Genomic DNA, 24,841 nt, shown 5'->3' on the forward strand with positions numbered 1-24,841 from the left:
CACGGCAACCAGAGAAAGCCCACATGCAGCAATGAAGACTCGGTGCCACCAAAAATGAACAAGATAAAATAAAAAATTTTTTTAAATAAAATAAAAATAAAAATAGTCCCCTCAACTTCCCTTTAAATGGAATTTGGGAAGAAAGGAAAAGTAGGTATTTGTGTTCAATCTGCTGCTTTTCTCACCAGTTTATTGATGGGAAGACTGAGGTTCAGAAAGGCTAAGAGATGTGGCCAAAACAACAATTCTAAGAGAAGCACTTTGTCTTTTTAAAAAGTCCATGGATAGTGTATTCAGCCGAGCTTATTTCCAGAGGAGACCTGGCAGGTCACATGAAGCAGGTCAGGGACCTCCCTGGAGCAATACAACAATAACATTTATTAAGTGCTTGTTGTATACCTGGCACTGTTCTGATTTCTTTATATATGTTATTAATAATACATTTCATCATCACAACAGCTTTATAGCATAGGTTACTATTAATATATCCATTTACAGAGGAAGAAAGTAAGACACAAAGAGTTTATTATTTATCCAAAGTCACATAGCTACAAAGTGGAGAAAGCAGCGTGTGCACCTCCACCAGGGGTTCTGAACCTGGGCACATTGGGCACTTGGAACTTGTTAACTCGTGTTGGGGGACACTGTTCTGTGCCTTGGGAGGCTCTTTTAGCTGCTCCCTAGATGCCAGCCCTACCCCCATAGTTGAGACAACCAAAGATGTCTCCAGACATCAGCACGTGGTCCCTGCAGGACATAGCCACCCCTGATTGACAATGACTAGCCTGTGCAGATGTGCTTTTCTCCTGACCCCTTGGCTGTGCTACTCCTTGGTTTGGGGGTCTGTCGGGGGGCCCTCTTCCCTCATCAGATCTGAACAGCAAATTCCACGATTCCTGGGTCTGTGGGAAGATCCCCGCCCACTCCAATCACCAATCCTCATCCTACCCCTCTAGGACCCCTTGTCTGTGGGTGCCACTGGATATGAAATAAAAGAAGAAAAATGAAAAGGCAGGGCGCTCAGCTGAGTGGAGCATGGGCGCATTTGGAAAGGCCGAGTCATTAATCTCTCGGTTCTCTCTCTCTTGCCCTCTTCATCTCCGCAGAGCCAAGGTGAAGAAGGGGGTGAACATCCTGAGCACGCGGACCAGTGAGCCTCGGCAGTGGGACGTCAAGCAGGAGATGGGGAACGGAGGCAAACACGCCACCACCGCTGTGGTGTGCCAGCGACTGGCGCCAGGCGCGCGCAACAGGTAAGAGGGAGGGGCTCCCTCTCGATTGGTGACCCAGGCTTCCAAGACCCGTTCTCCACCTAAGAGCCCTGCCTTAGACTCACGTTAACCACTGCTTAGTCGAGCTGTCACACCTTGGTTCGACAATCTGGAGACACTTAACATCACCAGCAGGACCTTTTGGCATCTCCGGTAGGAAGGACAGGGCCCTGATTCCCAGGGTCTCTCCTCTTCGGGTTTTGAAACAGAGATTAGCTTGCAAGGTCTAGTCTGCTTTGTTCAGGCTCATTCATTCTCCTCATATACACTCATGTCCTGGAGGCTGTGGCATCTCCGGTTGCCCTTGCTTATCAGAGGCTGCTTTCTTACAACGTGTTCGCCCTTTGTGCAAAGTGTGTGATTCTGTGATTTATACTAAGAAATACATATTTGGTCTTTGTGCCTGTTCCTGGCACAGAGCTCTGAAAACCCTTGGACTTTACAAGGATGAGAACATCAAAGTGACTCTTGTTTATGTCAATAAGGTGACTTTTGGAAAGCCTCCTAGTTCACCTTAAGATGCAGGCTGGTTGCCAGGGGAACCAAGGCTGTGATTAGAAGCCTGGAGTATTCAGCCCCACCTCCTGGCCTCCTGGGTGGAGAGGGGAACTGAAGACTGAGTTCAGTAGCCAGTGGCCAATATGAGTTAATCAATGGTGCTCATGGAATGAAGCCTCTTTAAAAACAAAACAAAAGACTGAGTTTGGAGAGCTTCCGGGGTGGTGATCAGGTGGAGACCCAGGGACAGTAGCACCTGGAGAGGGCCTGGGAACTTGCCCATACCTCGCTCTGTGCGTGTCTTTCATCTGGCTATTCCTGAGTTATAGCCTTTCATAATAACCAGTATTTTAGTAAGCGAAGTGTTTCTCTGAGTTCTGTGAGCCACTCTAGCTAATTAAAGGAACCCAAGGAGGGGGTCATGGGATCCTTCGATCTATAATAGATCGGTCAGAAGCATAGGTAACAAGCTGGGCTTGCAGTTGGCATCTGAAGGTGGGAGTGGTCTCATGGAACTGAGCCCTCAACCTTTGGGATCAGACACTGTCAGTAGAGAGTGTCAGAATTGAGTTGAATTGTAGGACAGCCAGCTGGTCAGAGAATTGTGTGGTGGTGGTGGAAAAAAAGACACACATCAGAACTGGTGTCAGGATCATAAAGGATTAGACTTAGTCTTCAGTGAAGAGGAATATCAAAATGAAAGGTGACTCTCAGTGGCAACAATGCATAAAGGATGCTCTGTGAGCTTCTAGATAGACATCCTGGATTATTATTTAACATAATTGCTTTCCCTGTATAAAATCAACACTTACTCATCTGAGAATATTTGTGAAAATAGTTAGACAAGAAAGAAACTAAAATGATGTATCAGTATCTCTTCTACCTAGGGACTTCCCAGGTGATGCTAATGGTGATGAACCGAACTGCTAATGCAGGAGACGTAAGAGACATGGGTTCGATCCCATGTCTTGATCGGGAAGATCCCCTGGGGGAGGCATGGCAACCCACTTCAGTATTCTTACCTGGAGTATTCTACAGACAGAGGAGCCTGGCGGTCTACAGTCCATAGGGTCGTGTAGAGTCAGACACAACTGAAGTGACTTAATATGCACACACGCATCACTTCTACCTAAGGATAATCCACTGCTAATATGTTGGTTCATTTTCTTCCCACATATTATACATAGATAACATTTGTGTATAATAAATATGTAGTAGATTTATTTTTTTTAACAAATCTGGTATCATAGTATATATCCTGTTGCTTAATATCTTAAACATTTCATACACACACACACACACACACACACACACACATTGTGTGTGCTCAGTCACTCAGTAGTGTCTGACTCTGCAGCCCTGTGGACTGTAGCCCACCTCTGTCCATGGGATTCTCCAGGCAAAAATACCAGAATGAGTTGCCATGCCCTTCTTCAGGGGATCTTCCTGACCCAGAAATCAAACTTGCATCTCTTGCATCTCCTGCATCAGCAGGTGAATTCTTTACCATCAGTGCCACCATGGCCAATATGTATATATTTATATATAAATATATAGTCGACTTGGCCATTTCTTTTTTGCTTAAGGTGGCTTCTTCGACTTGTCCATTTCTCTTTTGCTTAAGGTGGCTTCTTAGAATCAAAAAGTTTGATTGTGTTTTAGGGCTCTTGATACAGTCTGTCAGTGTGTTTTCTTGACGGGATTAACTATATATATATATATATATTGCCCATGCCATGCAACATGTGGGATCTTTGTCCCCAACCAGGGATCAAACCCCTGCCCCCTGCAAGTCCCTAAATTTCACTTATATTGATAACATCTTCCTTTGACATTATTTCCTCAAAAAACTTTTAAGATTCCATCACATAGATTTCAAAGAAGGCAATGGTAACCCACTCCAGTACTCTTGCCTGGAAAATCCCATGGATGGAGGAGCCTGGTGGGCTGCCATCTATGGGGTCGCACAGAGTCAGACATGACTGAAGCGACTTAGCAGCAGCAGCACATAGATTTAACTCTACATTAATCACTATATCCATATTTGAGGATATTTAACTTGTTTCCAAGTTGGATTCTTATAGATAATGCAGCACTAAACTACCTTTCTGGAGAAGGCAATGGCAACCCACTCCAGCACTCTTGCCTAGAGAATTCCGTGGACAGGGGAGCCTGGTAAAGCTACTGTCCATGGGGTCACACAGAGTCAGACACAACTGAAGCGACTTAGCATGCATGCATGCAAACTACCTTCCACAGGCAGGAGACAACTTGTCCACTTTTGTTTTGCTTAAGGTGGCTTCTTAGACTCAAAAAGTTTGATCATTTTTTAGTGATGCAGTCTGTCAGCATCTTTTCTTGAAGGGATTAGCACTATAGGAAGAAATATCCAGTTCCATTATTGGACATATTTTCTTCAGTGAATACGCCAAGGCTGCCAAGAAAAACTCTGCAAATGCTCCACTTCATTGAGAAACACCCAGTTCTTTTACTTGTAAAACTTCTTACTCCATCCTGCCTTCATTGTGCAGCCAAAAAACACATCTGGTGTCCTGAACAGCTTACTAGATCAAACACCAGCCTTCACCATCATGCTCCCAAGAAAGATTCTTAGTACATCTGGGGGTGAGGGTTGAGTGTCCAAATGTCTCAACTTGTGAAAACATGGTCAGAAGGAGATGTGTGCACGGGTCCCTTGCTCTAAGCAGAAGAACAGAAATTGAATTAAATCTCCTGAATCAAATGCACATAAAATCTAATTAACCCCACAAGATTAGTGTTGATTATGCAGATTAAAGGGAATGTGTTCATTAGCAGGCAGTGGATTTATGTATGTAAATAGCCCTTTTTATTTATTTATTTAAATTTTATTTTATTTTTAAACTTTACATAATTGTATTAGTTTTGCCAAATATCAAAATGAATCCGCCACAGGTATACATGTGTTCCCCATCCTGAACCCTCCTCCCTCCTCCCTCCCCATACCATCCCTCTGGGTCGTCCCAGTGCTCTAGCCCCAAGCATCCAGTATTGTGCATCGAACCTGGACTGGCATCTCATTTCATACATGATATTTTACATGTTTCAATGCCATTCTCCCAAATCTTCCCACCCTCTCCCTCTCCCATAGAGTCCATAAGACTGTTCTATACAACAGTGTCTCTTTTGCTGTCTCGTACACAGGGTTATTGTTATCATCTTTCTAAATTCCATATATATGTGTTAGTATACTGTATTGGTGTTTTTCCTTCTGGCTTACTTCACTCTGTATAATAGGCTCCAGTTTCATCCACCTCATTAGAACTGATTCAAATGTTTTCTTTTTAATGGCTGAGTAATACTCCATTGTGTATATGTACCATAGCTTTCTTATCCATTCATCTGCTGATGGACATCTAGGTTGCTTCCATGTCCTGGCTATTATAAACAGTGCTGCGATGAACATTGGGGTACACGTGTCTCTTTCCCTTCTGGTTTCCTCAGTGTGTATGCCCAGCAGTGGGATTGCTGGATCATAAGGCAGTTCTATTTCCAGTTTTTTAAGGAATCTCCACACTGTTCTCCATAGTGGCTGTACTAGTTTGCATTCCCACCAACAGTGGAAGAGGGTTCCCTTTTCTCCACACCCTCTCCAGCATTTATTATTTGTAGACTTTTGGATCGCAGCCATTCTGACTGGTGTGAAATGGTACCTCATCGTGGTTTTGATTTGCATTTCTCTGATAATGAGTGATATTGAGCATCTTTTCATGTGTTTGTTAGCCACCTGTATGTCTTCTTTGGAGAAATGTCTATTTAGTTCTTTGGCCCATTTTTTGATTGGGTCATTTATTTTTCTGGAGTTGAGCTGTAGGAGTTGCTTGTATATTTTTGAGATTAGTTGTTTGTCAGTTGCTTCATTTGCTATTATTTTCTCTCATTCTGAATGCTGTCTTTTCACCTTGCTAATAGTTTCCTTTGATGTGCAGAAGCTTTTAAGGTTAATTAGGTCCCATTTGTTTATTTTTGCTTTTATTTCCAATATTCTGGGAGGTGGGTCATAGAGGATCCTGCTGTGATGTATGTCAGAGAGTGTTTTGCCTATGTTCTCCTCTAGGAGTTTTATAGTTTCTGGTCTTACGTTTAGATCTTTAATCCATTTTGAGTTTATTTTTGTGTATGGTGTTAGAAAGTGTTCTAGTTGCATTCTTTTACAAGTGGTTGACCAGATTTCCCAGCACCACTTGTTAAAGAGATTGTCTTTAATCCATTGTATATTCTTGCCTCCTTTGTCAAAGATAAGGTGTCCATATGTGTGTGGATTTATCTCTGGGCTTTCTATTTTGTTCCATTGATCTATATTTCTGTCTTTGTGCCAGTACCATACTGTCTTGATAACTGTGGCTTTGTAGTAGAGCCTGAAGTCAGGTAGGTTGATTCCTCCAGTTCCATTCTTCTTTCTCAAGATCGCTTTGGCTATTCAAGGTTTTTTGTATTTCCATACAAATTGTGAAATTACTTGTTCTAGCTCTGTGAAGAATACTGTTGGTAGCTTGATAGGGATTGCATTGAATCTATAAATTGCTTTGGGTATTATACTCATTTTCACTATATTGATTCTTCCAATCCATGAACATGGTATATTTCTCCATCTACTAGTGTCCTCTTTGATTTCTTTCACCAGTGTTTTATAGTTTTCTATATATAGGTCTTTGGTTTCTTTAGGTAGATATACTCCTAAGTATTTTATTCTATCCGTTGCAATGGTGAATGGAATTGTTTCCTTAATTTTTCTTTCTGTTTTCTCATTATTAGTGTATAGGAATGCAAGGGATTTCTGTGTGTTGATTTTACATCCTGCAACTTTACTATAGTCATTGATTAGTTCTAGTAATTTTCTGGTGGAGTCTTTAGGGTTTTCTGTGTAGAGGGTCATGTCATCTGCAAATAGTGAGAGTTTTACTTCTTCTTTTCCAATTTGGATTCCTTTTATTTCTTTTTCTGCTCTGATTGCTGTGGCCAAAACTTCCAAAACTATATTGAATAGTAATGGTGAAAGTGGGCACCCTTGTCTTGTTCCTGACTTTGGAGGAAATGCTTTCAATTTTTCACCACTGAGGATAATGTTTGCTGTGGGTTTGTCATATATAGCTTTTATTATGTTGAGGTATGTTCCTTCTATTCCTGCTTTCTGGAGAGTTTTTATCATAAATGGGTGTTGAATTTTGTCAAAGGCTTTCTCTGCATCTATTGAGATAATCATATGGTTTTTATTTTTCAATTTGTTAATGTGGTGTATTACATTGATTGATTTGCGGATATTGAAGAATCCTTGCATCCCTGGGATAAAGCCCACTTGGTCATGGTGTATGATCTTTTTAATGTGTTTTTGGATTCTGATTGCTAGAATTTTGTTAAGGATTTTTGCATCTATGTTCATCAGTGATATTGGCCTGTAGTTTTCTTTTTTTGTGGCATCTTTGTCAGGTTTTGGTATTAGGGTGATGGTGGCCTCATAGAATGAGTTTGGAAGTTTACCTTCCTCTGCAATTTTCTGGAAGAGTTTGAGCAGGATAGGTGTTAGCTCTTCTCTAAATTTTTGGTAGAATTCAGCTGTGAAGCCGTCTGGACCGGGGCTTTTGTTTGCTGGAAGATTGTTGATTACAGTTTCAATTTCCGTGCTTGTGATGGGTCTGTTAAAATTTTCTATTTCTTCCTGGTCCAGTTTTGGAAAGTTGTACTTTTCTAAGAATTTGTCCATTTCTTCCACGTTGTCCATTTTATTGGCATATAATTGTTGATAGTAGTCTCTTATGATCCTTTGTATTTCTGTGTTGTCTGTTGTGATCTCTCCATTTTCATTTCTAATTTTATTGATTTGATTTTTCTCCCTTTGTTTCTTGATGAGTCTGGCTAATGGTTTGTCAATTTTATTTATCCTTTCAAAGAACCAGCTTTTGGTTTTGTTGATTTTTGCTATGGTCTCTTTTGTTTCTTTTGCATTTATTTCTGCTCTAAGTTTTAAGATTTCTTTCCTTCTACTAACCCTGGGGTTCTTAATTTCTTCCTTTTCTAGTTGCTTTAGGTGTAGAGTTAGGTTATTTATTTGACTTTTTTCTTGTTTCTTGAGGTGTGCCTGTATTTTTATGAACTTTGCCCTTAGGACTGCTTTTACTGTGTCCCACAGGTTTTGGGTTGTTGTGTTTTCATTTTCATTCGTTTCTATGCAAATTTTGATTTCTTTGTTGATTTCATCTGTGATTTGTTGGTTATTCAGCAGCGTGTTGTTCATCCTCCATATGTTGGAATTTTTAATAGTTTTTCTCCTGTAATTGAGATCTAATCTTACTGCATTGTGGTCAGAAAAGATGCTTGGAATGATTTCTATTTTTTTGAATTTACCAAGGCTAGCTTTATGGCCCAGGATGTGATCTATCCTGGAGAAGGTTCCATGTGCGCTTGAGAAAAAGGTGAAATTCATTGTTTTGGGATGAAATGTCCTATAGATATCAATTAGGTCTAACTGGTCTATTGTATCGTTTAAAGTTTGTGTTTCCTTGTTAATTTTCTGTTTAGTTGATCTATCCATAGGTGTGAGTGGGGTATTAAAGTCTCCCACTATTATTGTGTTATTGTTAATTTCTCCTTTCATACTTGTTAGCATTTGTCTTACATATTGCGGTGCTCCCGTGTTGGGTGCATATATATTTATAATTGTTATATCTTCTTCTTGGATTGATCCTTTGATCATTATGTAGTGACCATCTTTGTCTCTTTTCACAGCCTTTGTTTTAAAGTCTATTTTATCTGATATGAGTATTGCTACTCCTGCTTTCTTTTGGTCACTATTTGCATGGAAAATCTTTTTCCAGCCCTTCACTTTCAGTCTGTATGTGTCCCCTGTTTTGAGGTGGGTCTCTTGTAGACAACATATGTAGGGGTCTTATTTCTGTATCCATTCAGCCAGTCTTTGTCTTTTGGTTGGGGCATTCAACCCATTTACGTTTAAGGTAATTGCTGATAAGTATGATCCCGTTGCCATTTACTTTATTGTTTTGGGTTCGAATTTATACACTGTTTTTGTGTTTCCTGTCTAGAGAATATCCTTTAGTATTTGTTGGAGAGCTGGTTTGGTGGTGCAGAATTCTCTCAGCTTTTGCTTGTCTGAAAAGCTTTTGATTTCTCCTTCATACTTGAATGAGATCCTTGCTGGGTACAATAATCTGGGCTGTAGGTTATTTTCTTTCATCATTTTAAGTATGTCTTGCCATTCCCTCCTGGCTTGAAGAGTTTCTATTGAAAGATCAGCTGTTATCCTTATGGGAATTCCCTTGTGTGTTATTTGTTGTTTTTCCCTTGCTGCTTTTAATATTTGTTCTTTGTGTTTGATCTTTGTTAATTTGATTAATATGTGCCTTGGGGTGTTTCGCCTTGGGTTTATCCTGTTTGGGACTCTCTGGGTTTCTTGGACTTGGGTGATTATTTCCTTCCCCATTTTAGGGAAGTTTTCAACTATATCTCCTCAAGTATTTTCTCATGGTCTTTCTTTTTGTCTTCTTCTTCTGGAACCCCTATTATTCGAATGTTGTAGCAGTTAATATTGTCCTGGAGGTCTCTGAGATTGTCCTCATTTCTTTTAATTCATTTTTCTTTTATCCTCTCTGATACATTTATTTCTACCATTCTATCTTCTAATTCACTAATCCTATCTTCTGCCTCTGTTATTCTACTATTTGTTGCCTCCAGAGTGTTTTTAATTTCATTTATTGCATTATTCATTATATATTGACTCTTTTTTATTTCTTCTAGGTCCTTGTTAAACCTTTCTTGCATCTTCTCAATCCTTGTCTCCAGGCTTAAATAGCCCTTTTTAAAAAAAGGTTTATTTTCATTTATTTATGGCCATGCTGGGTCTTCTTTGCTGCACTCAGGCTTTCTTTAGTTGCAGCAAGTGGAGGCTACTCTCTAGTTGCAGTGTCCAGGCTTTTCACTGTGGTGGCTTCTCTTGTGGAGGACAAAGATCTAGAACACAGGCTCAGTAGTTGTGGCACACAGGCTTAGCTGTCCTACAGCACGTGGAATCTTCCCAGACCAGGGATTAACCCATGGCCCTTACATTGACAGGAGGAATCTTACCACTTTACCACCTGGGAAACTGTGAGGATATCTCACTAGGCTATAATCACAGTGTCGGTCAGGCTTGGCTGGTCTCATCTGAAGGCTCAGGAATCCACTCCCTAGTTCATGTGGCTGTTGGGAGGATTCAGGTTCAAGGATTGCTGGACAGAGGACATCAGTGTCTTGTTCCTTACTGGGCATCCCTCTCCATCAGGGCAAGCACATGGAATGACGCAGGGAGAAAGAAAATGCCAGCAAAGGGAAGTCATAGTATTTTATAACCTAATCTTGCAAGTGACATATTGGTTGTGTCTTATTTCATTAGCGATCTGGGCTCCATTCAAGGGGAGGTAATGACCAAGGAGAGAGTGGATGAGTACCAGGAGATGGGGATGACTGGGAGTCATTTCACACTGCCTGTCTCACCTCAAATACTCTGCAAATTGGAGAGGACTTGTCTGTGAACTCTCCCAGGGCAGAAGGAAAGAATTGAATATGCAGAGATAAAGCATGATGGCATTCCAGGCAGAGGAGGAAGATGGCAAATGTTTAGATGTGTGAGGGTGAGTGATGGTCCTGGGCTGGAAGTAACACCATAAGGAGTTTCAGGGGTTAGTCTGGAAAGGTAAGCTTGGCCCTCTCATGGCAGGATGTGAATTACAGACCCATAGTTTAACCTCTCATTTTCTCAGTTGTTTATCTCCTACCCTAATCTTCCAATTGCTTTACTCTTTCAATTCGACTTAAGCTAGTTGATTAAAAGGGAAATTTTATGGTTCTACCTGTATTAGTGAGAGTTCTTAAATGTTCCTAAAGTGGTGATCCCGACTTATTTCAGCAGAAGAGGGATTTATTCAAAGGATATTGCAGGGAAGGCTGTAGAATCAGCTTAGAAAATGGTCAACACCAGCGGAATCTTAGCAATAGCCAAAAACTTGTCCCAAATCGTACTTTATCATGTACCACTTAGACCACTACACGAGAGTTTTCTCTTTTATAGTGTTTATTTTCTTTTATTTATTTTGCTGTGCCGGGTCTTAGTTGTGGCACACAGGATCTTTAATTGCAGCATGTGGGATCTAGTTCCCTTACCAGGGATTGAACCCAGGCCTACTGCATTGGAAGCTTGGAGTCTTAACCACTGAACCACCAGGTAAGTCCCAAGAGTTTTCTTTAAATTGTCTATTTATTGCTCTGGTTTTTAAAAGTTTCCCTTCATTCTTAGTAATAATGACCTTGAAATTGTATACTTAAGTTAGTTTCAATATGCATTACAATAAGTACAAAACTATAAGAATTGTTAAAAGTCATTTCCTTGGTGATTAGAACAGGGGCATAATTTATGCATATTCTTATCATAATAGGAAATACAGCCAGTGAGTCACCCCGTGTGGTGGTCACTGCCCTGTTCTGGTTCCTCTTGAAACGTTTACACTGCCTCTCTGCACCTATGTGAGTGTATTAGTCAGCTCTTGCTGTAACAAACTGGGTATTACAGCACAAACTGTTACACCACAAACTGAGTGGCTTATACAGCATACATTTATCCTTTTACCCTTCTAGAGGCCAAAAGTCCGGGATCAAGGTGCTGTTAATGTTGGTTTCTGGCGAGCCCTCTCTTCCTGACCTTCTTGCCTTGTCCTTACATGGTCTCTCCACTGCGTGTCCATTTGGAAAGAGAGAGAGCTCAGATGTCGCTACCTCTTCTTGTTGGGACACTAGTCTGGTCAGGTTGGGACCCTATCCTTATAACTCCATGTAGCCTTAATTATATGTATCTTTCAAGGTTTGTTAAACAAGGAGCTGATTTATTTCAGATTTCCCAATAACATTTGATATAGTGTAAGTTCTACATCTAAAGTGTGTCCAGAATTTTTCCCTTCTGCCTCCTATTTTTTTTTTTTTTGTGGCAAAATATACATAACATAAAATTTGCTACTTTAACCATTTTAAGAGTAGAATTCTGTGTCATTAGATGCATCACATTGTTGTGTAATTATTACCACTGTCCAGCTCTAGAACTTTTCCATTTTTCCAAACTGGAAACTCTATGCCCGTTAAACAATCATTCCCCACTCCCTCTTCCCCACAACCCTGGCAACCCTTGTTCTACTTTGACTCTCTGAATTTGACTATTCTAGATGCCTCATATAGGTGGAATCACACAATATTTGTCCTTGTGTGCTGGGTTATTTCATTTAACATAATCTCTTTAAGGGTCATCCATATTACTGCTGCTGCTGCTAAGTCGCTTCAGTCATGTCCGACTCTGTGTGACCCCATAGACGGCTACCCACCAGCCTCCCCCGTCCCTGGGATTCTCCAGGCAAGAACACTGGAGTGGGTTGCCATTTCCTTCTCCAATGCATGAAAGTGAAACGTGAAAGTGAAGTTGCTCAGTTGTGTCCAACTCCTATGACCCCATGGATTGCAGCCTACCGGGCTCCTCTGTCCATGGGATTTTCCAGGCAAGAGTAATGGAGTGGGTTGCCATTGCCTTCTCCCCACTGTATGATATATGTGTACATATCATTGATTCACTTCATTGTACAGCAAAAGCTAACACAACATTGTAAAGCAACTCTGTGCATGCATGCTAAATTTCTTCAGCTATGTCTGACTCTTCATGACCCTAAGGACAGTAGACTGCCAGGCTCCTCTGTCCATGGAGCTCTCCAAACAAGAATACTTCAGTGGGTTGCTGTGCCCTCCTCCAGGGGATCTTCCCAATCTAGGGATCAAACCCGTGGCTCCTGCGTTATAGGTGGATTCTTTACTGCTGAGCCACCAGGGATGCCCAAAGCAACTATAAACTCTCCCCCAGAAAAACCATGAGTTAATTACATTTTTAAAACCCTATCTGTAAATGCAGTTACATTGAAGTTTAGGGTACCCACATATGAATGTTGCAGTTGGGAGACACAATTCCATCTGTAACACTTGATCTAAAAGCCTGCACCTGCATCCTTCAGATCGGTACCTGGAGCCCCTGGGACCCTTTTGCATACTCATGAAGATTTCTGGGAAACCATGGGAGTTTTCTTCTTCCTGGGGCAGACCTTGCAAATGATGGGTGAATGTGGAGCATGAAAGCCAAGCTCCCTTTCCCCTGGTACAGAGAACTCTGAATGGTGACTGATAGCCAGGGCTCCCACAGGAGCAGAATAAGGCTGGGATTTTTCCTGAAATCATACCTTTCCCTTGTATGAATTGTTCCCCTCTCTCTTACCAGTTTTTCCTGGAAAAACTTCCCTTCTCCATCACTTACAAGTGAATCCTCATCTTAGGGTTTGCTTCTAACAAACCCAACTTGCGATTCTCAGAAATGTAAAGGCCCCTGCTTCTTTTCCTGGGGGAACAACCTCCTCTATGTACAGTTGGGGAGAAGGCAATGGCAACCCACTCCAGTACTCTTGCCTGGAAAATCCCATGGACAGAGGAGCCTGGTGGGCTCTGCAGTCCCTGAGGTCACTAAGAGTCGGGCACAACTGAGCAGCTTCACTTTCACTTTTCACTTTCCTGCATTGGAGAAGGAAATGGCAGCCCACTCCAGTGTTCTTGCCTGGAGAATCCCAGGGACGGGGGAGCCTGGTGGGCTGTGTCTCTGGGGTCGCACGGAGTGCGACTGAAGCAACTTAGCAGCAGCAGCAGCATATACGGTTGGAATAGAGAACTTGGAAGGAAGACCATCCATTAAAATAGCTGTTTCAAGGGAGCACTTTTCTCCTGAAGTCCAGCAGCTCTCAAGCATCCTGTTCACTCTTTCCTGAAGCCACACCCATAAGCCCTCAGATCCAGGAAGATAGCTTGCACATGGTCCAAATACACACCTAACTGTGTTGAATTTAGTTTCCACTCCTCCGAGATCAATGTTGTAACAGTCTGAGCATCTCGGCAATCACACAACATCAGTGCACAGCCTACTAGGTTGTACTTCGTCCATGCGGATTGTGAGGCCAGTGGAGCAATTAACATCCTCTCCGAACCCCATAACTCTAAGTGAATCAACAAAGCCAGTGCCTCTTTGCAGGCAAAGAGGATGAAAAGCACAGGGAACATATATTGTGGTTCTCTTGAGTGTAAGTTTTATTGTTGCAGTTTTGTGGGTTTTGTTTTTGTTTTGGGGGAGGGGTTGTTTCTTTTTGGGGGGCTGGGCAGTGGCATGCAAGATCTTAGTTCCCTGTCTAGGGATTGAGCCCGTGCCCCCTGAAGTGGAAGTGTGGAGAGTTAATCACTGAAAGTCCCTAAGGGTTCATTCCTTGAGAGGAATCTTCTACTTGCTCTTTTCTCTCCCTTCCACATTCTGAAGCTTTTCCAAACCTGGGGTTTGGGCTCATCTGAGCATTAGAGGATCAAGAATTTCATAAAGCCTGGGAAGTAAGTCCATCATGAAGGGAGGCCACAGTTGAGTCCTTTATCTAATCCATGCTTTTTCCCTAAGCTTTCTCTGAGCCTTACTCTCCCAAGTTCATTCCTTCAAGAGAAATGCCAAAGATTAGAGTTTTCTGTAAACTGTGGGCATTCTTTATTTAAATTTTACTCATTTAATTTTTTTGAAGTATAGTTGATTTGTAGGGTTAATTTCTGCTCACAGCAAAGCGATGCACTTGTACATGTATGTGTGTGCTTATATATATACATTCTTTCGTGTTCTTTTCCATTATGGTTTATCACAGTGTATTGAATATAGTTCTCTGTGCTATATGGTAAGACCTTGTTGTTTATCCATACTCTATATCACAGTTTGCATCTGCTAACCCCAGCCTCCCAGTCCTTCCCTCCTCTACACCCCCTCTCCCTTGGCAACCATCAGTCTGTTTTCTGTCTGTGAATCTGTTTCTGTTTCATAGATGAGTTCATTTGTGTCATATTTTAGATTCCACGTGTAAGTGATACCATATGATATTTGTTTTTCTCTTCCTGACTTCACTTAGTATAATCTCCAGTTGCATCCACAATTGCTGCAAATACTGGAGTGGATTGCCATTTCCTTCTCCAGGGGATCTTCCCAACCCAGGGATGGAACACCAGGTCTTCTGCATTTTAGGCAGATTCTTTACCATCTGAGACACCAGGGAAGCCCGCAGGTGGCGTTATTTCATTCTTTTTTATGGCCATGTAATATTCCACTGTGTGTCTGGACCTCATCTTCCTTATCCATTCATCTATTGATGGATATTTAAATTGTTCCCATGTCTTGGCTACTGTAAATAATGCTGCGGTGAACATAGGAGTGCATGTATCTTCTCGAGTTTTGCCCAGGAGTGGGGTTGCCAGATCATTTGGTAATTCCATTTTTAGTTTTCTGAGAAACTTCCCTACAGTTTTCCACAGTGGCTGCAACAATTTACATTCTCACCAACAGTGTACTAATCTTCCCTTTTCTCCACACCCTCTCTAGCATGTATTATTTGCGGACTTTTTGATGATGGCCATTCCGACTATTGTGATGGATACCTCATTGTGGCTGTGATTTGCATTTCTCTGGTCATTAGCATTGAGTATCCTTACATGTGCCGGTCGATGGGCATTCTTTTAAGTTAACTGGTAACTCCATGTTGGGCATCTTCTATGGCTCTGAGTGAGACTGACTCCCACGAGGGTCACTGAGTGCCACCTGCAAGATCCCCAACCTGGCCACACACACCTGTGCTGTTATCTCCTGAACACCTGTATTTAAATGGGTTCACTTATGCATTTTAAAAGTTCCATATTAGGTTTTTTTTTTTTTAAACCTTAGCATTCATTCAGGGGGAATATATCTCTCTGGGGAAGCAAACACATTATCTCAGAAATAGAAACTTAAATAACAGTAATATTCTGCATGTTTTGTAATGCTTGACAACATACAAAATAATACTCTGTATTTCATAGTTCCTGGCATTTTACAAAATGCTTTGTGTATGTTATTTCAGGAACTCATTCCCATGGTTTCAGGAACTGAGATTCATGCCATTGGGCAGATAAAGAAAAGAAATGAAGACACTCAGAGGCAGAAAGAGTGTCCATCACTTGGACATTTGTGCAAATAATATTTTTAATGTTTTCTTCTAAAATAACCTTCCTGTCTATAAATACACAGGAAAGTCTCATATTCGTTGCGTGAATTAAAATTCAATATACAGGAACAAATATTATTGATGTCTATGTTCGTGTGCTCTGTTGCTCAGTCATGTCCAACTCTTTGTGACCCCACGGACTGTAGCCCTCCGGGCTCCTCTCCCCATGGAATTTTCCAGGCAAGACTACTGGAGGGGGTTGCCATATCCTTCTCCAGGGGATTGATGTCTAGCTGGCTGGTATTACCAACAGAAAGCTTGGCACTTGACCTTGAGGTTCAGTTCAGTTCAGTTCAATCACTCAGTCGTGTCCAACTCTTTGCAACCCCATGAATCACAGCACACCAGGCCTCCCTGTCCATCACCATCTCCCAGAGTTCACTCAAACTCAAGTCCATTGAGTTGCTGATGCCATCCAGCCATCTCATCCTCTGTCGTCTCCTTCTCCTCCTGCCCCCAATCCCTCCCAGCATCAGGGTCTTTTCCAATGAATCAACTCTTCGCATGAGGTGTCCAAAGTACTGGAGTTTCAGCTTCAGCATCAGTCCTTCCAATGAACACCCAGGACTGATCTCCTTCAGAATGGACTGGTTGGATCTCCTTGCAGTCCAAGGGACTCTCAAGAGTCTTCTCCAACACCACAGTTCAAAAGCATCAATTCTTCGGCACTCAGCTTTCTTCACAGTCCAATTCTCACATCCATACATGACCACTGGAAAAACCATAGCCTTGACTAGACGGACCTTTGTTGGCAAAGTAATGTCTCTGCTTTTGAATATGCTATCTAGGGTGGTCATAACTTTCCTTCCAAGGAGTAAGTGTCTTTTAATTTCATGGCTGCAATCACCATCTACAGTGATTTTGGAGCCCAAAAAAATAAAGTCTGCCACTGTTTTCACTGTTTCCCCATCTATTTCCCATGAAGTGATGGGCCCAGGTGCCATGATCTTAGTTTTCTGAATGTTGAGCTTTAAGCCAGAGATTAGCAAATACCCAGGTGATACTAAAGATACACTAGCCCCAAATGAAGACGTTCTCTTTTTTTCCCTCCTTTATCTTTTATTTTCTTCAGTGCCCCTATGTCACTTATAATCAGAAACATGTATTAAAAGCACATTTTAAACCCATATTCCTGAGACTTCCCTTGTGTTCCAATGGTCAAGACTTTTCCTTCCAATACAGGGGGTGCGGGTTTGACCCCTGGTCATGAAACTAAGGTCTCTCATGGCCAAAAGTCAAAACATAAAACAGAAGCAATATTGTAACAAATTCAATAAAGACTTTAAAAACAGCCTACATCAAAAAAAGTCTTTTTAAACAATTAAGAAAATAAACCCATATTCCACATCTTATGTAACTATTACCATAAATATAAATAGAAGTAGTATTGTTAGTCACTCAGTCATTGACTCTTTGTGACCCCATGGACTGTATGTAGCCGGCCAGCCTCCTCTTGTCTAGAATTCTCCAGGCTAGAGTACTGGAGTGGGTTGCCATTCTCTTCTCCAGGGTATCTTCCTAACCCAGGGATTGAACGCAAGTCTATAGCATTGCTGGCAAATTCTTTATCATCTGAGCCTCCAGGGAAGCCCCATAAATATAAATACTTTTATACATATAATTTTATACAGTTGCCATCATTCTGTGACAGAGCCTCTTTTGTAAGTTAACATTGCCAAAGCCCTTTGCCTGCCCCAAACTTAATTTGTTAATTATCTGCCTAACAACTTATTAAACAGATGAACCTGAATTAATTTACAGAGCCGTATATTGTAAGGCTTCTTGGTGGTCTATTCCTACCTATTTCATATAAGTAAGTCAGTGGTGTACATTTCCATGACTGTATAGTACCTTCCCATCCCTCTCTTCCTAGGAGACTGCAGGGGATCTGGAGATGCTGCAGGTGATACTTGCAAACCCAGGTTACATACAGGTGTGGGTGGTCACTGCCAGCTGAAAGGGTGCCCACATGACAGAGCTCAAACAGAGCTGCCCACACAGGAGTTGGACCATTTAACCAGAGGCTGCGGACGTAAGGGAGCCAGACAGGGAGCCTTGCATGTGGGAGAGGTAGGCAGAGGGCAGGAAGAACTGCATCCACTGAGGGGGAATGCTGGAAACTTCCCTGGTGAGAACACAGGCCCAGTGCTGCCTGACCTCTGGACTTGTCTAGAACAGCTGACTGTCCTAGAAAATCTCTCGATTTGTAAAAGTTCAGATTTTTAAAATCACTGTGCAGATCAAACAAAAGGAATATTGTTCAGGAAAATAGTCCATCAGCGAGTGAATTGTGCAGAAGGGGCCAGTTTGAGCCCGTGGTACATTACGCTTTGGGTAAAACCATGCCTGTTTTCTTTAGGGGGTTAATTGCCTGTATCTTTGAGGCATCAAATCAACAGCAAAATAGCCCACCTGGACATGGATGGTGTGTCTCTTTAGGAGGGACTTATAAGTGAGGCCAGGCCTTGCAAAGACTCAGCTCACCTTCCTTGTATACCACATACGGGAGCCTTCTAAAGAGATCAAGTGGCATGACACCCCTTTTGTTCTAGCACCTGTTATAAACTCAGCTCCATCCTCCTGTACCTTTTTCTCACTCACCATTCACTTTCATTAAGCATCAGCCCTACCAGGAAACCTGTCTGGGACATAGTATTCCCTCCTTTCCAGCCAAGCATCCCCCAGCCGGGCTAGGCAGGGGATACCTTCTGGGTCCATGCACGTCCCTAGAAAAACCCAATGACACTCATCTCACTCTTCCTTCTGCCCAGAGCAACAGCTGCTGCTGCCACCCCCAAGCCCCTCAGTCATCACACTTCAGGGATGCTCTGCCTCTGGAGGAGATTAGGTCATTCAGGCAAGTCATAAAAGGAGAAGGGCTTTTCCAAAAGCAAAGATCTTTGAAACTAGTGAATAAGATGCCCATTGGTATTCATTTTAGCAGCCTTGATCACAGACCTGTCTTCTATTCACAGCTCTTTGTTTTGGGGAATTCTGGAGTGTGCTTAGAGCTGCTGCATGTAAACACTTTCGGCAGAGCTTCTGGGAATGATCCACGAAGATAATCTGCTTTTCCCTGAAAAAAATAGCCCAGACTGAGTTCCTTCTGTAAGAGCTATTTGAAGATAGCACAGAAAACCTGCAAGGCAAACTCCTACGAATGAAATTCACCCAATCAATGGGATGAAGCCTGCTTTTCAGGCTCCCCAAGGAAGAAGTCAAGAGCATCCTGACTCAGCCCACCCTAAACTCATAGCAGGCTCCTGTCAGTCTCTGCAGCAGAGAATTTATTGATGTACATATTGTGTGTTCTCCGTAAAATGTTCGCTTTCCTCCCACTTTCAGCTGTGATGAAGGTTAAAGCCCAAGATGGTTGTGGTTATTGGTATTTTCTGTGATTTATAGAAGCTAAACTCTCCCAAGGGAATTTGCTGGAAGCCCCCAGGGGTGGGGGAACAGGCAGAGAAGAGGCTTGAAAGTGCTTGAGAGAAGAAGAGGTTTTCCTTGGAGACCTAAGAGCTGATTCTGTCATCGAACCTTGATCTAATGTCTGAAAGGAGCATTTGTTTTCCTATTGCCTGGTGCTGTTTAAAATCAGAGTATCCAATCATAGTAAGTTAAGTAAGTCAGACAGAGAAAGACAAATACCATGTGATATCACTTATAAGTGGAATCTAGAATATGGAAGAAATGAACTTATTTAAAAAACAGAAAACAGACTCACAGACAGAGAAAACAAACTTATGGTTACCAAAGGGGAAAAGGGGGAGAGAGGGATAAATTGGGAGTTTGGGTTGTACGTATACACACTCAGTTCCGTCGCTCAGTCGTGTCCGACTCTTTGCGACCCCACAAATTGCAGCATGCCAGGCCTCCCTGTCCATCACCAACTCCCGGAGTTCACTCAAACTCATGTCCATTGAGTCAGTGATGCCATCCAGCCATCTCATCCTCTGTCATCCCCTTCTCCTCTTGCCCCCAATCCCTCCCAGCATCAGTCTTTTCCAATGAGTCAGCTCTTCACATGAGGTGGCCAAAGTACTGGAGTTTCAGCTTTAGCATCATTCCTTCCAAAGAACACCCAGGACTGATCTCCTTCAGAATGGACTGGTTGGATCTCCTTGCAGTCCAAGGGACTCTCAAGAGTCTTTTCCAACACCACAGTTCAAAAGCATCAATTCTTCGGCACTCAGCTTTCTTCACAGTCCAACTCTCACATCCATACATGACCACAGGAAAAACCATAGCCTTGACTAGATGGACCTTTGTTGGCAAAGTAATGTCTCTGCTTTTGAATATGCTATCTAGGGTGGTCATAACTTTCCTTCCAAGGAGTAAGCGTCTTTTAATTTCATGGCTGCAATCACCATCTTCAGTGATTTTAGAGCCCCCCAAAATAAAATCTGACACTGTTTCCACTGTTTCCCCATCTATTTCCCATAAAGTGATGGGAACAGATGCCATGATCTTCGTTGTTGAGCTTTAAGCCAACTTTTTCACTCTCCACTTTCACTTTCATCACGAGGCTGTTTAGTTCCTCTTCACTTTCTGCCATGAGGGTGGTGTCATCTGCATATCTGAGGTTATTGATATTTCTCCCGGCAATCTTGATTCCAGCTTATGCTTCTTCCAGCCCAGCGTTTCTCATGATGTACTCTGCATAGAAGTTATAAGCAGGGTGACAATATACAGCCTTGACGTACGCCTTTTCCTTTTTGGAACCAGTCTGTTGCTCCAAGTCCAGTTCTAACTGTTGCTTCCTGACCATATACACACTACTATACATAAAATAGATAAACAACAAGGACCTTCTGTATAGCACAGGGAATGGCACTCGATAGCTTGTAACTTATAAGGGAAACAAATCCTTTAAACTGAAGAATAGTTTATTTACAGTGTTTCAGTTATACACAAAATGATATGTTGTATATATGTTTCAGGTGTACAACATATACTATATATATTAATATATAATATGATACATATGTATATATATGTTTTGGGCTTCCCCATATACTATAAATATTAATATATAATATAATGTGCTGTGCTGTGTCGCTCAGTCATGTCCGACTCTTTGCGATCGATCCCATGGACTATAGCCCGCCAGGCTCCTCTGGCCATTGGGATTCCACAGGCAAGAATACTGGAGTGGGTTGCCATGCCCTCCTCCAAGATGTGTATTTAACATATGTATTATATATATTATATAATATAGGTAGATATATATGTGTATTTATATATGTATATATATATGTATGTATGTATATCTGTTTTGAGCTTCCCCAGTGGCTCAGTAGGTAAAGAAAGAATCTGCCTGAAGTGAAGGAGGAACAGGAGATGCAGGCTAAATCCCTGGGTTGGGAAGATCCCCTGGAGAAGGAAATGGCAACTACTCCAGTATTCTCACCTGAAAGATCCCATGGACAAAGGAGCCTGGCGGGCTACAGTCCATGGGATCGCAAAGAGTCAGGTACAACTGAGTGATTAAGCACAAGCATGTAAGTTTCAAATGTACAGCAATATCACTTTACTGTATACCTGAAACGCTGTAGATCAACTATACTTCCATTTAAAATTTAAATTAAATTGAAAAAGAGAGTAGAGCATCCATGGTTTATCATCCCATCAAGGCTGCTGACAGTGAAGGTCATCAAATTCTCCAAGGGCACTGCTTCCACAGAGAAGGGGTAGATGCTGGCAGTCAAAACCAATGCACCTGGGAATCTGCACCATGGTGGACGCTTTGGACACACAGTCCCCATTTCCCCCAAACCCTTCAGTCATAGTCACACAACCAGTTTTCAGATGATGGTCTCGTGTACAAGAGGTTGTGTTTTCCAAGGATGTTCTCAACAGGTCTGTTCTCCACATCCCTGTCCTGCCTACTCTTCTTGACCTTATTTCCCATAAAGAGGAGAATTCCTTGTCTCCCCTCCTCAAACCTGGGGAGACCTTAGTGACTGCCTGGCCTCCAGTGTACAGCAGAAGTGATGCCATGTAATTTTGAGAGAGCCAGGTCACCGAAGAGCCAGAAGATAGCACATGAGCATCCGTGTGCCCTGAGGCCACCGGACTATGAGAAAGCCCCACTCTGCCTGTGAAAAGACCACAGCAAGGCGCCCTCATCAAGGGAGAGAAGTGTCCAGCCACCGCCCAGCCCAGCCCTTCCAGAATTTTTTTTTTAATGTTTATTTATTTGGCTGCATCCGGTCTTATTGCAGCACGTGAGATCTTTGCTTTTTTGGAGCATATAGGATCCTTAGTGGTGGCATGGGAATTCTTAGTTGCAGCATATGGGATCAGTTGCCTGATCAGGGATCGAACCTGGTCCCCCCTGCATTGGGAGCACAATGTCTTAGCCACTGGGCCACCAGGGAAGTCCCCCTTTCAGAATTCTTGGTTTACAATGAAAAGACCGTTTGGTGCCACTGCTTTTGGGGGGTGATTTATGACATCACAGCAAGTAACTGGGACACAGAGGGTTGAACTCCTTGCCAACCTCACACAGCTATTCAGGGCCGTTTTAACCCTGTTCTTTCTGATCCTAATCCCCCTACACACACACACACACACACACACACACACACATAAGCACGCACGCACGCACGCACACCCTCCTGCCACAAGGAAGAGAACCCTAAATGAAGAGATGCTGAAAGACTTGCACCGAAGGGCCCTTCCCAGCCCTACATCACCTTTAGAAGCTAATTTCTTGGCTTAATGCACCCCAGCCTCATTGAAAGCCTTTCATGGCCAGAAAGAGGAGGTTTTCTGTTTTCTTCTTTTCATCGCAGCCTGACATGCGGTCCCCAGCTCAAATGGAAAATGTATAAATACATCTCTCAGCATCTGTCCTGAAATGACTTATTGTCGTGCATTAATGAGTCCCTCAAGCTCTTGCCAGACCAGTAATTAACTGTAAAGAGAGGATGTGGAGCTGACGCTGTGGCCTCTGACTAGAGCAGGTGCGTTTCAGAACCCATTCCCCTGCCCCCAAAACCCCATCTGACCCAGAGGTGTGGATGAAGTTGTTCTTACACTAGTGGTCCTCAGCAAACTATGTACTAGACAGGTCCCCCCCCACCTTTTGGGGACAGGACTGTCATGCCTCAGGGCTCCATGTATTATTACACAGGACGTGTTCAGAATCCTCCTGGCCACCACCAAGCTGCCATGAGACCCTGGTTTTATCCACGTTGTCTAAATCCTTTTAATCTGGGGACCTTTGTTCAGATTGAGGGTCCTTCTCACATCTGACTGGTCTTTACCAGAAAGTAGCAAACTGCAGTGGAAATGAACTGTTTCCCTTTATAGAAAAGAAAAATTTAACATTTTTATTGGAATATACTTGCTTAACAATGTTGCGTTAATTCCTGCTATCAAGCAAAGTGGCTCAGCTATATGAGCCACTCAGCGAAGTGGCTGAGCTACATCCCCTCTTTTTTGGATTTCCTTCCCATCTAGGTCATGACAGAAGATTGAGTAGAGTTCCCTGAGCTATACAGTAGGTTCTCATTCGTTGTCTATTTCATACAGAGAAGTGTATATATGTCAATTCCAGTCTCCCAACTCATCCCTCACCCTCACCCTCCTTGGTCCCCATGTATTTGTTCTCTATGTCTGTGTCTCTGTTTCTGCTTTGCAGATAGGTTCGTCTGTACCATTTTTCTAGATCCGACATATATGTGCCTTAATATACAGTATGTGTTTTTAATGCTATTTTGTTCTGCACCAGAAGTAAAAGTCTTGCTCACTTGGGGCCTCCATTTGCAAATATCCCATGAAGAAGCATGGTACTGTGAATACTAACGTGGCCTCTGGAGTCAGCCAGGCAACTTGGGCTGGAGACTCAACTTTTCTGCTTGGACGCCGTGTGCTTTTGTGCATGTGAGCCCATCTCCTTGGGTCTTACCTGAGATGTGAGGTGGTAAATAACCGTAGTACCTTCCTCGTGGAGTGCTTGTGAGGATTAAAGGAATCGGTTTATGTGAAGAACCCATGTGGAGTGTTGGTTCTTGTATTTCCCACGGAGCAAATCTTCCTTCAGTTCTTCCTGACTTCTGTACACAGCAGTCCAGACTTCCTTGTACTCTTAAGTGTGACAGAGGCACAGTGTTCTTTCCTAAGTGTAGCAAACGTCAGCCACTGAACCACACTGTCCTGCTGACTAACCCACTGTCCTCAGCATCCCCCTGGAAGCTCCATTCTGCCCACCCTCCTCCTCCTCCCCATGCTGGTCCTCTTGGCTCACGATGGATGCTGTTTCAGTGGCTGGTTGACTGTGGACTCTGCAACCTGAGCTTAGAAGGGGCACAGAGACGTACATCAGAGAAACAGCAGTCACCCCTGGGCACCTGTGGGTTCCTTGCTTGGACTATTTACAAGCTAAGGTCTAAGGCTTATTGTAATTTTTCACTTACTAAGGCACGTTTTCCCCTTCTGCTTTTATTACATGTACTCTTCATTTATTTTGGGGAGACGAGGGCAGGTAATACATCCACACATTTCCAAACTCAAAATGTAGACAGATCAACATACTGAAATCTACATCTGCCCTCCCCTGACCCAGCTCCCTTCCCCGGAGGTCATCAGAGTTCACACTTTATCACATCCCTTTCCAGAGATATTTTATACATATGAAAACATGTATATATATATATATATATATATATATATATATATATATCTCACACACATTTCAAACAATGTTGCTTCCTTTTTCACCTATTAATAATAATATACCTTTTAATTTTTCCATATCAGTGCAGAAAGTTCTTTATTCAACTTTTCTAAAAACTATCACAGGGACTTCCCTGGTGGTCCAGTGGCTAAGACTCACCACTCCCAATGCCGGGGACCCGGGTTTGATCCCTAATCAGGAAACTAGATCCCACATGCTGTAACTAAGAGTTC

At 42.5% G+C, this 24,841-nt stretch overlaps 1 protein-coding gene across 1 annotated transcript in view; it reads left to right on the forward strand.

Moving 5' to 3' along the window:
• Positions 1 to 24,841, forward strand: part of TMEM132C (transmembrane protein 132C) — a 449,453-nt gene that overhangs the window by 276,988 nt on the left and 147,624 nt on the right. The window contains exon 3 of the mRNA XM_027567043.1: positions 1,107 to 1,253. Coding sequence (XP_027422844.1) covers positions 1,107 to 1,253 — 147 coding nt within the window. The remainder of the gene's footprint in view (positions 1 to 1,106; positions 1,254 to 24,841) is intronic.

This window comes from Bos indicus x Bos taurus, chromosome 17 (genome assembly GCF_003369695.1).
Source record: "Bos indicus x Bos taurus breed Angus x Brahman F1 hybrid chromosome 17, Bos_hybrid_MaternalHap_v2.0, whole genome shotgun sequence".
Lineage (NCBI taxonomy): Eukaryota > Metazoa > Chordata > Mammalia > Artiodactyla > Bovidae > Bos > Bos indicus x Bos taurus.